This window comes from Danio rerio, chromosome 22 (assembly GCF_052040795.2).
Source record: "Danio rerio strain M-AB ecotype USA chromosome 22, GRCz13ab, whole genome shotgun sequence".
NCBI classification, from domain to species: Eukaryota; Metazoa; Chordata; class Actinopteri; order Cypriniformes; family Danionidae; genus Danio; species Danio rerio.
Genome location: NC_141042.1, coordinates 16,783,496 through 16,799,072, shown reverse-complemented (window position 1 = coordinate 16,799,072; position 15,577 = coordinate 16,783,496). Strand labels below are relative to the sequence as shown.

Below are 15,577 nucleotides of genomic sequence, written 5' to 3'. Positions count from 1 at the left end.
TAAACAAAGACGAAATAAATAGAAACTCGTAGCTGTATGATTAAAAAATACAAAATAAACAGAAAGCAAAGTTTAAAAAAATGTTAATAGTTAAAATATCTAACTGTTTTAATGTTATACATTAAACCATATTTATTTGTCAGAAAATATAGTTCAAATTGATTCTCCTTTAATTGTCTGTTAATTACGAATCGGACAAAGTTTCGGTTCAGTGAATCAGTCACACTAAACAAATTATTATTGTTTACAATTTTTTTTGGTAACTTAATTGTCATATGTTAAATCCACTTAAGTTTGTTAAGTGAACATAAATGGATTTGTGTTGAGAAAACGTAAATGATTTGTTTAGAACCCAGCATTTTTAGTGTGGTTCACAAATCGCTCACCAAATTCTACTGAGCCGAACGGTTTGGTGAACGGGTTCATACGAATCACCAAAAAGATTCAATTCAGCAGAACGACTCGTCAACGAGTTGGTCCTCGCTCATCTGCGCATGCCCAAAGCCCGTCCACCATAGCAGTGTGATTGGCAATACTAGTTGCCAGAGTGTGACCGTGCTGCCAGGAAATTCGCTCATTTCTTATTTGTGGGCAAGTCAAGTCCGTCTGCGCTTATTTCTGTCGACCCAACTGCGCGTCCAACTTTAATTCCTCTTTAAATCCAGAAGAAGAGTTCATCTCGTGCCTCAGCTTTTGTTGAGGAGTTCGCGTTTATAGCGGCATTGTTTGCGGCAATAAGCCGGTTTATATTAACTTTCACACCGAGTAAAAGTCGCGCTCGGTCTTTTCTTATTTCCACTCGCACTTTAATACATCCTTACAATTTCTCGGTTTTCTCGAAAATGGCCGCAACTACGTTCGAGATGGACGGAAGTGTAATGGAAGGGGTGAGTGAATTTCCACTCTTTTTGTTGTTTAATATCTCCCATTAAAGTTTTAAATGGTTCGCATGTTATCATGGCATCGCCTACATTTGATTTGCCTGGTGTCGCTAAATATTTGGATAACTAAATTTCGATGTTTGTGTTGAAAGGGAGGACAGATTTTAAGGGTGTCTGCGGCGCTGAGTTGCATCCAAGGGGCGTCAATCAAAATAAATAAAATCCGAGCCGGTAGAAGCACACCGGGTCTGAGGTAATGACCATTTTGCTTTATACATTGTAAATTTGTATTCCCATGTAGTTTTATGTGGGATTAAACAGTTGGTTTTGTGTGTGCCTAACATCCTCCATTTGCTCCCCCCTTTCCTATTCAACAGTGAATCATGAAACAAAGCAAAGTTGGTTGTTGGAGTCTAGTTACTCAATTACGCGTTACTTTTAACGTCAACCCCATAGATAAGTGACTGCTTGTCAGTTAAAGTTGTTTCATGTTGGTGTTTATCCGACAAAAATGCTGTTAAATACTTTTACCATGAATTTTTAATGGGCTCCTTTGTTAGTTGGCACTGAGGCACATGGCTACTTTCCATGTTGAGCTTCACATTTATCTCTTTAAACGATCTGTATTTGTGTCAGAGCTTTTTTTAACAGCCCATACTTTGTTGCTTGTTATACATTATGCCTAAATTTAGATATGTTGTCAACCTGAAGAGTTTGAAACCCAATGTGGAGTGATTCACTGTCAGCAAACAGAATTAATTAGGTTAAATTTGTAAGATTTTGTTATACTTCTGATGCACTAGCTAAGGTTCCAGAACCCTTCAAATTGTGTGAATTGAAACTGGTGAGTTAAAAATGCACCCAATGGAAACAAATTTCTTACAAAAAGTCCTATATGCCTATTTCACAAAGTTTTTCATTAGCATATTGTGTTTTTACAGGCAAATCGAAGAAGAAATATTTCACAAAAGTGCAATCGCACCAGTTTTGTTTTCCTGACAGATAGAAAAGTCAATCATTTTATGTTTTTTTTTTTTATCAACGTAAAGGAATAGTTTAACCAAAAATGAAACTTCTATCGTCATTTACTCAACATTTACTTAATTTAAACCATTATGAGCTTCTTTCTTTTGTTGATGTTTTGAAAAATGTGTGGAAACCTGTAGCCATTGACTTCCATAGTATTTGTTTTTCTATTAACTAGTTTTCTGATGGTTAGAAAACTATGAAACCATAGAAAACTACAGTGTTCTGTTCTAACTGGTAGTCGGTGGTTTTCAGCTTTTTTCGAAGTGTCTTCTTTTGTTTTTAGCGTAAGGAATAAACTCCTAAAGGTTTTAAACCACTTGAGAGAGTAAACTTTACTTTCTAAGTGAACTGTCCCTTTAATGAAATATTGCAACAGTTTTGTCCAAATCTTTCATGGAAATTTGGCTTAAATATGTAACAACAATACAGCAAACAACATTAGCCCCATTTCCAATTGCTCTTCAAAATTACCAAATTAAAAGAATAGCCAATGGAAACTACCATATATTGCAAAAAATAAAGTTTTTACACTCACATAAGATTATTTTTCAGGAATTTTGAAAGTATATTTTCCAGTGATTTTTGCAATGACTGATCCTGAGGACAAAGGTCATTTAACGGCATAACTTTGGTCAATGGATATAGTAATTTTCCAATCATTTTTAACTATATTCAGAAAACATCAGAGAAGTTTTTCGGAAATGTAAATGTATTTATTTGTGTTTCAAGTACAGACTACAGCATTGTCAAAACGATTTCCACTCAAACTTAACGACAAATACAACTAAAAACGTTATGTTGTGCAGGCTATGCCAGTAGATGGCGATGTACCGCTACACGTATGTACGTACACGCGTATGTACAAATGCAATTTTTACATTTTTTTTTTATTTTACAATGTTTTTTGTGGTTTACACCGCAACAATAAAGTGCAAAACCAAACAAAACGTGCTTAGGGCTAGCTTAAATAATGTGTCTGTGTTTTTTGGGTAAAGGATTAATCAAATAAACAGTTAAAGTCAGTCCAAGGTGCTCAAAATGTGGAAAAAAATATTAAAAGGCTTTTATTGACATGTCTATTTTCTAAATCTGCATCAACACATTTCGGCAAACACTTGCCTTCATCAGGGTAACGGAGATCATGTGCATCTGGAGTTTTTTTTTTTTTTTAACACTATGATCTCATGACTCATTAGAATATCTAAACAATACTAAAATAGTATATTGAACACAAGGTCAACTCAACCATCAAAATTACCTTGTTTTTGGATTATTTTGTTGGTATAAATTGAATGTAATAAACCTTTTTGATTAGTTGTTGCTATCTATGTGATTCATCTTTATTATTACTATTTTCTGTATATTTTTGATTTATCTAAAACAAATTATTCTCTTTTTGTCAGTGGTTTGGTTGATGCATGTTTTGTTCTCCCGTATTGCACAAAATTGTCACAATATAAATGTTACGTATTTCAGTCCCTAGATTAACATTGAGGAGTTGTAACAACCTGTCAAAACAAAATTATAGCTGTTTTAAAACAAATGCCATTTTGAGGCTATCAAAACAGCGTTGTCCAGTAAATCAATAGCCAAAATAAAAGTTTTCAGTTGTTCTTTTGAAATCTGTTATGTAAACACCCTCCTCAGTTTTCTCTTCAATTGTTACCCCCTGTCACACACACACACACACACCCACCCCTCACCCCTTTCCTATTCAACGTCACCAGGCCTCAGCATCTGTCAGGTCTGGAGCTGCTGAGGGACATGTGCAACGGCAATCTGGAGGGAGCCACAGTGGGATCCTCCGAAATTACGCTCACTCCGGGGAAAATCAAGGGCGGGAATCACATCGCTGACACCCACACGGCTGGGTAAGACACTTTTCGTTTTTTTAATCCCCACTAAGCCATACTTTGTGACACCATGACAAAGCATTTTTTGAGGGGGGGAATAAGTCTGCGTTTGTGGTCTGTCCTGTAGAAGTGTGACTCTGCTGATGCAGGTTTCGCTGCCGTGTGCCCTGTTCGCTCAGGGGCCGTCAGAGCTGTGCCTGAAGGGAGGAACTAACGCTGAAATGGCACCTCAAATCGACTACACAGTGAAGGTATCTGTAGATATAAATTTGCATATTGGCTCGATTCATCAGTCGGATGTCTTTGTAATTCTTGTTTAATCCTTCTTAGGTCTTTAAACCAATAGTGGAGCGATTCGGAGTTCAGTTTGACTGCGATTTAAGAATGAGGTATTTAAAGAGGATTTTTGTTTTATCTTAATTGGATTTGATTGTAATTGTTAAAACTGAAAGCTAATTTTGTTGTTGTTAAAAACAGAGGTTATTATCCGAAGGGAGGTGGGGAGGTGGTGCTCAAGGTGAACCCGGCAAAGGAACTGAGTCCTATTAATATGACAGAAAGAGGGAACATCACTAAGATCTACGGCAGGGCCTTTGTGGCTGGAGTACTGCCATTCAAGGTAGAATAACAGAAACTTTTAATTTAATTTAATGTAAGTATATATATATTATGCTTTTTTTAAATGTAAATTGGCTACAAAAATTTTCGGTCCCACTTTATATTAAGTTGCCTTAACTACTATGTACTTGCATCAAAAAATAAATACAATATACTTACTGTGTTTATAATGTATTTGAGAACACTTGTGGTGCTTTTGAGTTGGGATAGAGGTTGGGTTATGGACAGGTTTGGTGGTATTGGGTAGGTTTAAAGGTGGGTTGAGGTGTAAGAAATGGTCAACAGTGTATTTACAAATGTAATTATAAAAGTTATTACACATGTAATTATATACATGTATTTACATGTGTACATACATATTAGTTAAGGCCGCTTAATATAAAGTGGGACCGTATTAGAGAATACCACGTTGCATAGAGTACAATACAATGCAATGCAACCATTTTTTTTAATGCATGTTAGACCATCGATTTCTAGCTACCAAAATGGTTGTAAATTCATGTACAGAACAAAAAAAGACATCCTTAGGACATAAAAGAGAGAAAAGAATTATAATAGATAAAAAACAATGAATACAATAATAATAATAACAATTAAACATTTAAAAAAAAAAAAAGCATAAAGTGGAGAAAGAAAGAAAAAAGTGGCCTCGCTCACTGATACTCCTTAGTTTAACTTTAATTATTGAAGATTTAAAGACAAGACAGGAGAACTTCTCTTTAGGAAAGTTGTTTTGTGTCCTATTTATGATCTAAACCATTTCTACAAAATGAACTTAATGGATCCACAACAATAAAATAAATACATAAAACAGTTTTTTTATTACTAGTGACTTATCACTTATAATGGAGTATAATTTACAAAATACTGTACTTTATTTAAATTTTTAATTTTACGTTTTTACATTTTTAGCTTTTTGTCATTTTGTTAAACTTTTTTTTTTTTTTTTTTTGCTATATAAGCAAATAAAAATCCTATATAAGTTTTATTTATTTGGGTGGAACTTCTTTTTTATGTAGCATAAGGGCAAAAATCAACCATAACTTGAATAACTTCATAATTTACACAACATATTGCACATGATTGAATGATGGACAAATTTGTCAGTATGATGAACTACTATAGTCATCCCCTTTTTTGATAGAGTCCAAGCATGTGCTAGCTTAAGATTAATTAAGTTACATTAAGTTAAGTTAATTAAGTGTTACAGAGAAAGATAAAGGAAGTCATTTTTATCAACAGTTATCAGATTGTAGAACCAAAGTCATACTAGTTGCATTATGCTAAATTGTAATGGCATTATATAATGAGTAATAGTAATTCATTTGATCTATTTTTTAGTATGGAGAGCTCTGCTGTTAATAAATTTCCCTTTGGGATTAATAAAGTCTAACAAACAAACAATAATGTAGAAAAAAACATTTATTTTTGTAAATAGTTCATTTTTTTTGTATATTGCCCAAACAACACATTATTAACCTCCACTACATAATGTATCTTTCGTAAGTGACTTTTTAAAACGCTCAACATGCTTTTGTTTTATTTTTCTAATGAGATAATTAGCATTTCGTTCAACGCTATCTAGCATGGATAACCTCGAAAAAAAGCATGTTAACCCTAACATGCTTTGTCTTTTGCTTTTTAATCAGCATTGTTTAGAGAAAAGGCCATAGATGTTTATAAAACACTCCACGTATTTTTCAAAACTGCTCTTAGCTTCGATATCAACTTCAGTCGCTTTGTTCTTGATGTTCAGCTGGCGAAGGACATGTCGACGGCAGCCATTCGCACTATCAGGAAAGAAATTAAGGATTTGTACATCAACATCCAGTCTCTGCAAGAGAAGGACAAGGCCTGCGGCAATGGCAATGGGATCATGTGAGTTCATCCCACTTTAAAAACGTCCGCCACAGTTGTTTTGCGGTTTAATTTTTAACTAACGTCTGTTTATTTTCCGTCTCCTGGCAGAATAATTGCAGAATCATCCACCGGCTGCATATTTGCAGGCTCATCTCTTGGCAAAAAAGGTAAGTGTTTGTCTGCCTGCCAAGTCCTGAAATTAATTCAGTGTTGTAGTCTTGGCACTAGAGGGCAATGCGTTACAAAGAAAAAGCCTACGGGCAAGAGGACAGCCTTCAACATGTTCTTCTACTGATTTATTCATTTTTTTGTAGTGATTAATTGAATTTAAGACCGTTTAAATTCAACTTTACTTCTCTTTAGGTGTCTATGCTGATAAAGTTGGCATCGAGGCAGCAGAAATGTTGCTTAGGAACATCAGACATAATGGTTGTGTGGACGAGTTCCTGCAAGACCAGGTTAGAGATGCAAACACCCGAACAAAACTATTGTGCTTGTCTGAGGAGTTGAGCTGTGGAAGTTTTAACGTGTATGACAATATCCTAATTGTTATAATCATGTAATATGCGAGTTGGCTATTCCTATAAATTTTGCTCAAAATAAACAAAAACACCTCTTGAGACTGCTAAAGTATTTACTCCTTTATAAAGCCTATTATAATCGGGGTTTCTAGTAAAATTTAAGACTTTAAGACCATTATGAATGGAATTTTAGACTTTTACAAATGCCAATGATTTTTTTTTTCGATTATCCCAGTTAGAAAAGATTTTGCCCCATCAAAAAAAGTAATACATTTATAATACAATAATAATTTTGTTTGAATTTTATGTATTTATTTATTTTTTATATCATTTTCAAATGTATCCATTCATAAACCCTATAACTCTTACCAAGATTAAAACAAAACATAGCTGTCAATTATTTTAATCTACTATAATGGTAAATTAATAATAAAAAATATATGTCAGGATAGTATCATCTGCAGTAAATAAATGGAGAACTTTACTGTGCAAACATTACTGTGAGTTAATAAAAAGTTTAAAGTTTTATTGAGATGATTTGTTGGCGATTGTTTGGGTGTTAATGGCCAAATTAGGTAGCTATACATGAACAAAGGAAAATTAAGCTGTTAAAAAAAGATTTAAGACCTATAACACGACATTTCAGTAGATTTAAGACTTTTAAAGGCCTAAAATTTAGCTTTTGAGATTTAAGACATTTTAAGACCCTGCACACACTCTATAAAGCAATTTTAATTAGCCATAATTTGTTATGGGAACAAAAATGTCCCTGAAATGTTGAGAGATGATGGTTAAAGGAATATTTCAGTTTAAACTAAACTTTCTGACCCTCAAGCAGTTTTCTTTCTTCTGTTAAACACAAGTGAAGAATGTTGAAAACCAGACAATTGGTCCACAGTGAATTACAAAGTGAGGGAAAAAAGGCTACCATCAGCTGTTTGATAGACAATATTTTTAATATTTACTTCTGTTTAACAGAAGAGAAATACTGGAACAAATGGACAGTGATTAAATGATGACCGAAAACACAGTGGGTGCTGTATTGATTTGATACAAAATTTCAACAGTCAAAACAATACTGTGTGTGTTATGTTTAAGACATAGAATTGTCTATTTTTTGTGTTTAGACAAATCAGCAATGTTTAAGGTCCTTTCCAAATTCTATTTTTGTACCCCTACCCCTTCCCTTTAGCCCTTACAATCGAGGGTTAAGGGGAAGGGCTTAAAAATTTACCCCTAAGAATTAGGACAGCACTACACCACCTGCACACGTCATCATGTCCTCGCGATCTGATGCTTCATGTGAGATTAGACGATCGCGACAGCTGTAGTTATTCCAGTTGCGTTATTTTTTGGTATTTATCTTCAGGAAATCACTGAAGGCATATATCATGTCATCATAACAATATAATGTGGCAATAAGATCGTAACTATACTGTGTATTTACACAGTGGCCATATTCATCAATGTAAACACACCAAAAACAACATTAACATTATAGCAGACACTAAACAGCTCATTCCCAGCCACTAGAAATTTTCTGACAGGGTATTCCAGTGTCATCGTGTGTCAGAATGTTGTGGGACTGCTGTACAGAAGTGATTATTAGGGATTATAGAGCTTTTGATGTGGCGATACAGTTCCCCTAATAAACTAAATAAAATAGTCATCAACTTAAATATACAGAAAGAACGAACTAACGGAAAATGTTGGTGGTCTTAAAAACCTTGACTTTTCCAAACCGCAGTAAACCTTGTAAGCGGTTATCATGCCATGCCTAACTGCAAGTTCATAAAGTTTTGTAATTAATTATTTTATTTTTTATTTTATTTTATTTATTTTCTTTTTACAGCTTATTATTTTCATGGCCTTGGCAAACGGTACATCCAGAATGCGAACAGGACCAATCACTCTCCACACGCAAACGGCAATCCACGTCGCCGAACAACTGACGAATGTAAGTGGCCATATTTAAACACAACCATTTGTTTATTTTAATCAATTAAATTAACTAATTAATACATTTAATTATCTTATACTTAAGTTCTGATTTCTGTATCTTTTACAGGCAAAGTTTGCTATTAGCAAAGCGGAGGACGAAAACGCCAACGACACCTACATTATCGAGTGCCAGGGAGTGGGCGCCACCAATCCTAGCTTGTAAACGCACAGATCGCTCGTCAAAAAGGAGGACTTGTAGCACAGACACACTACTACTGTAACTGACTGGATGATGCAAAGATATCTTTACGTTCTTCGCGATTGATGATTAGTTTTGCTCTGACCACCAAGTCAGTCCCTATTTGTCGCGTCCCCCTTTTGTTGATACTCAGGGTTTTGCCTTACACTGTAATGAAACATCACCTTCAAATAGTTTTCACGCAATATTCGCCAGTCCGATTTGCTTTTTCGCACGCTAACATGAGCCTTAAAGTTTCATTCAACACTTCAGATTCTGCCGTTAACTATAACGATAGCATAAGCATTTTGCATGGCGTAGTAAAATACATGCATGTCACTGGTAAATTTAGTGCACTGTGTGTACAAGGAGAGAAAAAAAAGATTCCCATTAAATTTATGGTTCCATGTAGCTACTTTTTTTTTTGTTTTTTATATTTGTTATTTAAGGCCTTGCGTTGGTAATTTCCCAGATTTCATTGCCATCTCTTTCTGTGCATTGAATTTCTTAGACATGCACAGTTGGGATGTTTGTCATTTTGATTCATTTGTGGTAATTATTTTTACTTGTTATTTATAAGATGGAACTGCAGACGTTTCAGTTTTTTTTGCGCAATTGTTTCTGTGCCTTTTTCTTTGGTTTTGCTACTCTAGGTGACCATGTTCATTTGGTATTTGCATTATTAAAAAAAAACTTTGGAGGAAAAAAATAAAAATAAAAAAACAGTGATAGACAACATCGATTCTGTCATTTATTCAGTTTAACTGTATTTTTAATACTTTTATTTTAAGGGTTTTAAGTACAACAGAACACAACAAACAAACAATATTGTCTTGGAATATAAACACTTTGCAGGTAAATATATGAATTGCCATACATGTGGGTTCAGCTGTTGGGGATACAAAATGTAGCGTTACACAGTATGTAGACATCAAAAAGTCCTATAAGGTAGTGTGCCAGTCAGTTTTCATGAAGGCTGCTGGATTTGGATAGAGCACGGTTCAGGTCTAAGTATCCAAAAAGAAAGGGTTCCCAGGTAGCAAAGAACTTTTCTTTAGAATTAGACCTGATAAATCTGAGCCTTTCCAAGTGGATAACGGATCCATATCCATTATTAACCAGGTTCGAAAAGGAGGTAAAGGAGATTTCCAGTTTATTAGTATTAGCTGCTTGGCCACAGTCATGGCTAGAGTAAGAGCTTGTTGTAGATGTTTTGAAAGGGTGAGGGAGTGTTCTGAAACGCCAAAAATACCAAGCTTTGTGTCCGGTTGGAGGGAAATATTATAGGCCTTGGAGTAAAAATCAAAAATGTTTGTCCAAAAATTAAACAAAGTTGGGACATCAAAAAACATGTTTATCAGGCATACATTCAAAATTACAAATTTTAGATTTCACATAGTGCCTTATTTGCAAGTAACGCAAAAAGTTTAACTGTATTTAATACTGCTTGATAATAAGTGCGAACAAAACCTAATCTAGATTAATATATTTTTATTAATTAATTATGTTTTGTACGTTTATTTATGGTTTAAAAGATGTGGTTGATATGGTTTCTTCCGTATTATGTTCTTCAGTTTATTTCCAATCACTAATTAAGTCTTAATCCAATTCTAATAAAGTCTTTTTGTGTATGGTAAACTAAGATCTAGAAAGGTACTTATAAAGGTTACATTTTTGCACAAGTCCATAAAATACGGAGATGTACATCAACCTTCCCAGTTCCCACATGTTCTCCAACAAGTTTGAGGTGTGGATAATTTTAATTTTACATTTTTTTAATAAAAATTTTAATAAAATAAACGTACCAGATTTTTTCAAGCAAATTCTTTCCACCTCTGCGAACAGGTTTGTTGTATCTTACAGGCAGAAAACCATTTTTCAATTGGAATTTCTTCCGCTAATTCTCTTTCCCAAATCTGCCTATGTAGTTTGTGGAATCTTTTCCACTCTTGCTAAGGGCTTGGTAAAAAGAAGAAATTCTTTTACAATTATTTTTCGTATTAGTTTTATTAATTCATTCAAATCTGAAATGTCCTTTGCTCTATCTATATTCCCTTTTCAGGCCCGTAGCCAGGGGGGATTGGGTGGTTCTAAAGACCTACCGCAGATTTTTAGCCACTATTTTCTCATTTGTCCTATTTGTCCTGACTGCTATCATCAATTGTGAAAATAACCCATTGAAGGTTTTAAGACCACGCAGAATCTGACAACTGAAGTCAACATGCGCTATTGACCTAAATAGAAAACACATTTTACAAGGACTTTTATTCTAAATCTTGGAGCTTATTCTTGAAAGCAAAATTGAAGCACCAAAGGTGTCCCATATTAGAGTTAATTTTAATCCTAATTAGGCTGTTGTTCATAAATTTTCTAAATTTTCCGGACAGGCTAGAAAAAAGCATGACACTTTACATTATTGTTATTATATTTTTTATAGTTTTTTATTCAAATAGCCAAATTCTGACTGAGGAAAGTTGAATGTGCTGGCCAGTTTGTTATTTGTCTAATAAATGACAACAGGATTTTTTTTCTAATGATATATGATGAAATAAATTTGAATTATACAGTATTTTGTATTTTTTATATTTCTTTATTCTACATTTTTAGGAAATATTTTTGGTACATCAAAAGTTGTGGTTTTGATGACCATTCGACAAACTAATCCAGCTATAATATTGCTTAAAGAGGCACTTAAGATTTAAACCGCATAATTAAATAGAAAATGAGGCGAATAACTGCAAAAACTTACACTTTATGAGAAAAAAAACACTGCTTTCACCAGGCTGGCTACCGGCCTGCCTTTCAAAGTAATCTCAAATTAGATAGCGGTAAAAGTCTTTATTATCCAAATTATTATCAATTTTTAATTCTGAAACACATTTAAATTGTCCTTGAGCCACAAATGTACATAAAGCAGTTAATCCTTGGTTTATCCATCTCTTGAAACCGGCAGACCCCATGTAAAGTTATGGTCCAATGCCACCCATCTTAGCATTATCTTAAAATTATGATTAATGGAAATGTTTTTTTTTTTTTTTTATGGTTCATTGAATTTATGTGTTTTAATAGTTTATTTTATTTGTCAAACAATGTAAAATAAGGAATTATTTTAACTTACAAACTTTAGAAGCTAGTGACTGGAAAATTCACTACATGAAAAACATAAGTGGAGTTATTAAAAACTAATAATTAACTAATTTTTATTTATATCATATTTTATCATTAATATAAATAAATTTTATTAATGGTTAAATTTGTCAATTAATAATCTAATTATTTTTATTTTGTATGTTTGTGGCTTTAAGAGCACTTACAAAGCACTTTTATGCGTCTCAAATAAGAAGCAACTAAACGACTTGTTTGTGTTAAAATCTCCACATCGAGCTCACCCCAGAGACGGTCTACAAGTGTCAGCCGGACAGGAGAGTCTTTCGTCGGCTCTTTTGTGCCCTAGACCGGCACAATTACAGCCGGCAGATGCCAGGACAATAGCAGGAGCAGAAGAGAATAGAAAAGCCTTGTGAGGAGCCTTGAATATTCATTGAACCGCGGGTCTGGAAAGGCCATTTCGACATTGTTAAAGCGACCGGCACCCGGTGGGGGCCGGGCTGTGGGCGGGGCTTCTTGAACGCATTCTGCATGATCATTGGCTCCTTGACGCATCTGTTGCGGCCAAGAGTAATTAAATACTGGAGGAGATGAAAACAACATTTGGTATGGGAGATCACTCAGACAAATCATTCATTCATTTTCTTTTCAGCTTAGTCCCTATATTAATCAGAGGTCGCCACAGCGGAATGAACCGCCAACTTATCCAGCACGTTTTTTCGATTTTATAATTGATTCATTCTTTTAAAAGAATGTAGACCTAATTAAATATGAGAAGTTTTCCTGACATAAATCTTTGCAAATAATACAGCCCTGTCTTATGTCCTCTCCACGTATATAGCCTACAGTACAATCATGCAATTATGATAACGCTGTGGTCGGCGTGAACATAAACTACTGTGTTTTATGAGTTTGCGGTTTAGTGCAAACAGATGACGTCACGGGTGAAGGCTAATTTAGACACGACCGGTTACGTCACTCTGTTTTATTAAACTCGAACAGTGTGTTGGTTTTTAATAACCGTATGGACTTCACTCTTGATGTAGATTGGATGTGCTGACAGCAGCACCTCACTGTATTTACCACCCTGCTGAAAAATCCAGCTTAAACCAGCCTAGGCTGATTGGCTGGTTTTAGCTGGTCGACCAGCCTGGTTTTAGAGGGGTTTTGGCCACTTCCAGGCTGGTTTCCAGCCATTTCCAGCCTGGTCTTAGCTGGTCAGGCTGGGAGATGACCAGCTAAAACCAGCTTGACCAGCCTAGCCAAGCTGGTAGTCCAGCCAAAACCAGCTATGTCCAGCTTAAACCAGGCTGGTCAAGCTGGTTTAAGCTGGACATATCTGGTTTTGACTGGACTACCAGCTTGGCTAGGCTTAAGTCTCATTAAACTCACGAGAATGTAACGTCTGGCAAATGTTTTATTACAATAAACCTTTACTTACTTTTTTAATTTGATATATATACCATACCATATATATTTTTTTTATACTTGTTAAACAGTAACAGTATTTATTTAAAAAAAAAAATAGTTTATACTCAGTATTCTTCCCCATGGAAATCTTTAGCAAAAGGTATATAACAATCTGAGGAAAATCATGAGTGTACTAACAGTAACTCATTTTAAATGTGTTTTTTTTAATTGTGTGTTTTTAATTGTGTTGTTTTAAAAATTGGTTAAACTTGTAACTAAACCACCTAAATTAACTAGCATGCTCAAACACAAACATTAGACTTTTCTGTAAAAGACCCCAAAATACACAATAAATCCACTTTCATCTTCGCTAACTCTTTCAGCACCTCCCCAAAGCCCATAATTTACTTGTTTGCTAGCTTTTCCATGACATCAGAGCAGCATGTGTACAGAACCAAAACAAAAGCTAGCATGCTAGTACAGACATACTATAGATACAGTGCCTCACATACTGGCACCCTTGGTAAAAAGGCATTTGAGTTTGTTTTAGATCAAAATAGAGGGGTTTTTGTGTGACTCTTTCAATTTGCTGTGATGTACGTGAGGTCATGTAGAAGATTTTCTGACCCAATACCCAAACTTCTGAGTTCTCCAGCTGATTTTATAGTAATTTTGGCCAGCCGATCTGTCCTCCTGACAGTGATAAAGGTAAAACACAGCCTGTTCTAGATAATTCATTTAATATAATATTCATATTCATAATAACATTAACAGTTGAATGAAATTTCCCAAGGGCCAAAATTCAAACTTGATCGAGAGCTATGGGCCGAAAGTAAATATAACAAGCTGTAAAAAGTTGCCATGGGTAAATTCCTAATTAATTTCACAATATTAATCAATAGTAAAATTTACTTCAACCGTATTAACTAATGCATTAGAATGTTTTGAAAATGTATTACTTTAACAAACTTATTACAATTAAATAATTTGTCCCCTATTTGTTAAAGGACAGTATGTACATTTTTTTTAAATCTTAATCTTTTACAACATTTAATTGAAACATTTATTTTCAGTTTGCTTTTTTTTGTAGCTCAACAATAAAACAAACAAACAAACAAAAGGTTTGTAGAAATGAGAATCTCTGTGTTCAGGCATTCCCTAACCCTTCCCAATCATTTTCCCTCTGGTGGGCCAAATCAGTGCATTCAAAGAGCCAACTTTGGCCACCTCTGGTTTAAAGGGATAGTTCACCCACAACTAAAAAATTGTCATAATTTACTCAACTTTCCCTTGTTTACCCTGTTTGAGGTTTGTTGTTATTGTTGAACACAAAATAAGTAATTTTGAGAAATTAGTAACCACTGATTTAATTCCCAGTTAATGGGAAGTACATTTTCATTCTTGGGTGAATTATCCCATTAACAACACTCAATACAAGACAAAACAAGACACAACAGATCTATACAGCGCTTAATAAAGATACAATAGCTAAAAATAAATTAATTTAATTATTTAATAAATAAAATATGAATAATAAAATAATAAATAAATGTATCTATACACGAGTTGACACAGAGTAAATATAAATATATACAAAAAAGTAATACACTGTGATCATAATTTCAGTCTGCTTTGGTGTATTTTTTATATATATACACAATAAAGTTTTTTGTCCTTCATATTTACACCCCTGTGAAATAATAGGTCGTGGTTGAACATTTTCCCTTGTATCGTCACCAAGGTATACAAAATGATGGAAAATACCAATGGAAAACACTTATATTGCTCATATAGTGGTTTTACACTGCCTAACACAACCATTTGCTCTTTGATAAAACTGTGTTGCTATTATTAGTTTTCAATGAGTTTTTGTTAATATTATAATTTCAAACAATTAAAATCTGCTTGAACCAGGTTCCTGAGAATTTACTTCAGTATAATAATATATTTCTGTAATATTAGAAGCAATTTTATTTTAAGCTTCTCCTCTCTCATCTTTCACTCACAAGCCCCTTTCACACATACAGACCTTTCCGGAAAATTACCGACAATTTTCCGGAAAGGTTGTATGTGTGAACAGGCCCTTTTTGAAAATACCGGTAAATTCGTTCCGGCTAT

General features: G+C 34.2%; 1 protein-coding gene and 1 long non-coding RNA gene across 2 annotated transcripts; one reads left to right on the top strand and one right to left on the bottom strand.

The window, feature by feature from the left end:
• Positions 1–524: 524 nt before the first annotated feature.
• Positions 525–9,677, top strand: rtca (RNA 3'-terminal phosphate cyclase). Its single transcript, NM_199536.2, is given in 11 exon segments — positions 525–887; positions 1,034–1,134; positions 3,638–3,781; positions 3,891–4,014; positions 4,094–4,152; positions 4,241–4,382; positions 6,138–6,259; positions 6,350–6,408; positions 6,605–6,699; positions 8,615–8,719; positions 8,831–9,677. Coding segments are annotated over 11 exon segments (1,092 nt in total). The 5' UTR covers positions 525–842; the 3' UTR covers positions 8,927–9,677.
• Positions 578–4,915, bottom strand: LOC147838483 (uncharacterized). The gene is made up of 2 exons (XR_015521828.1): positions 4,665–4,915; positions 578–4,539 (listed from the first exon to the last, which is right to left on the bottom strand). It is a non-coding gene; the product is annotated as an uncharacterized LOC147838483 (long non-coding RNA).
• Positions 9,678–15,577: the final 5,900 nt, after the last annotated feature.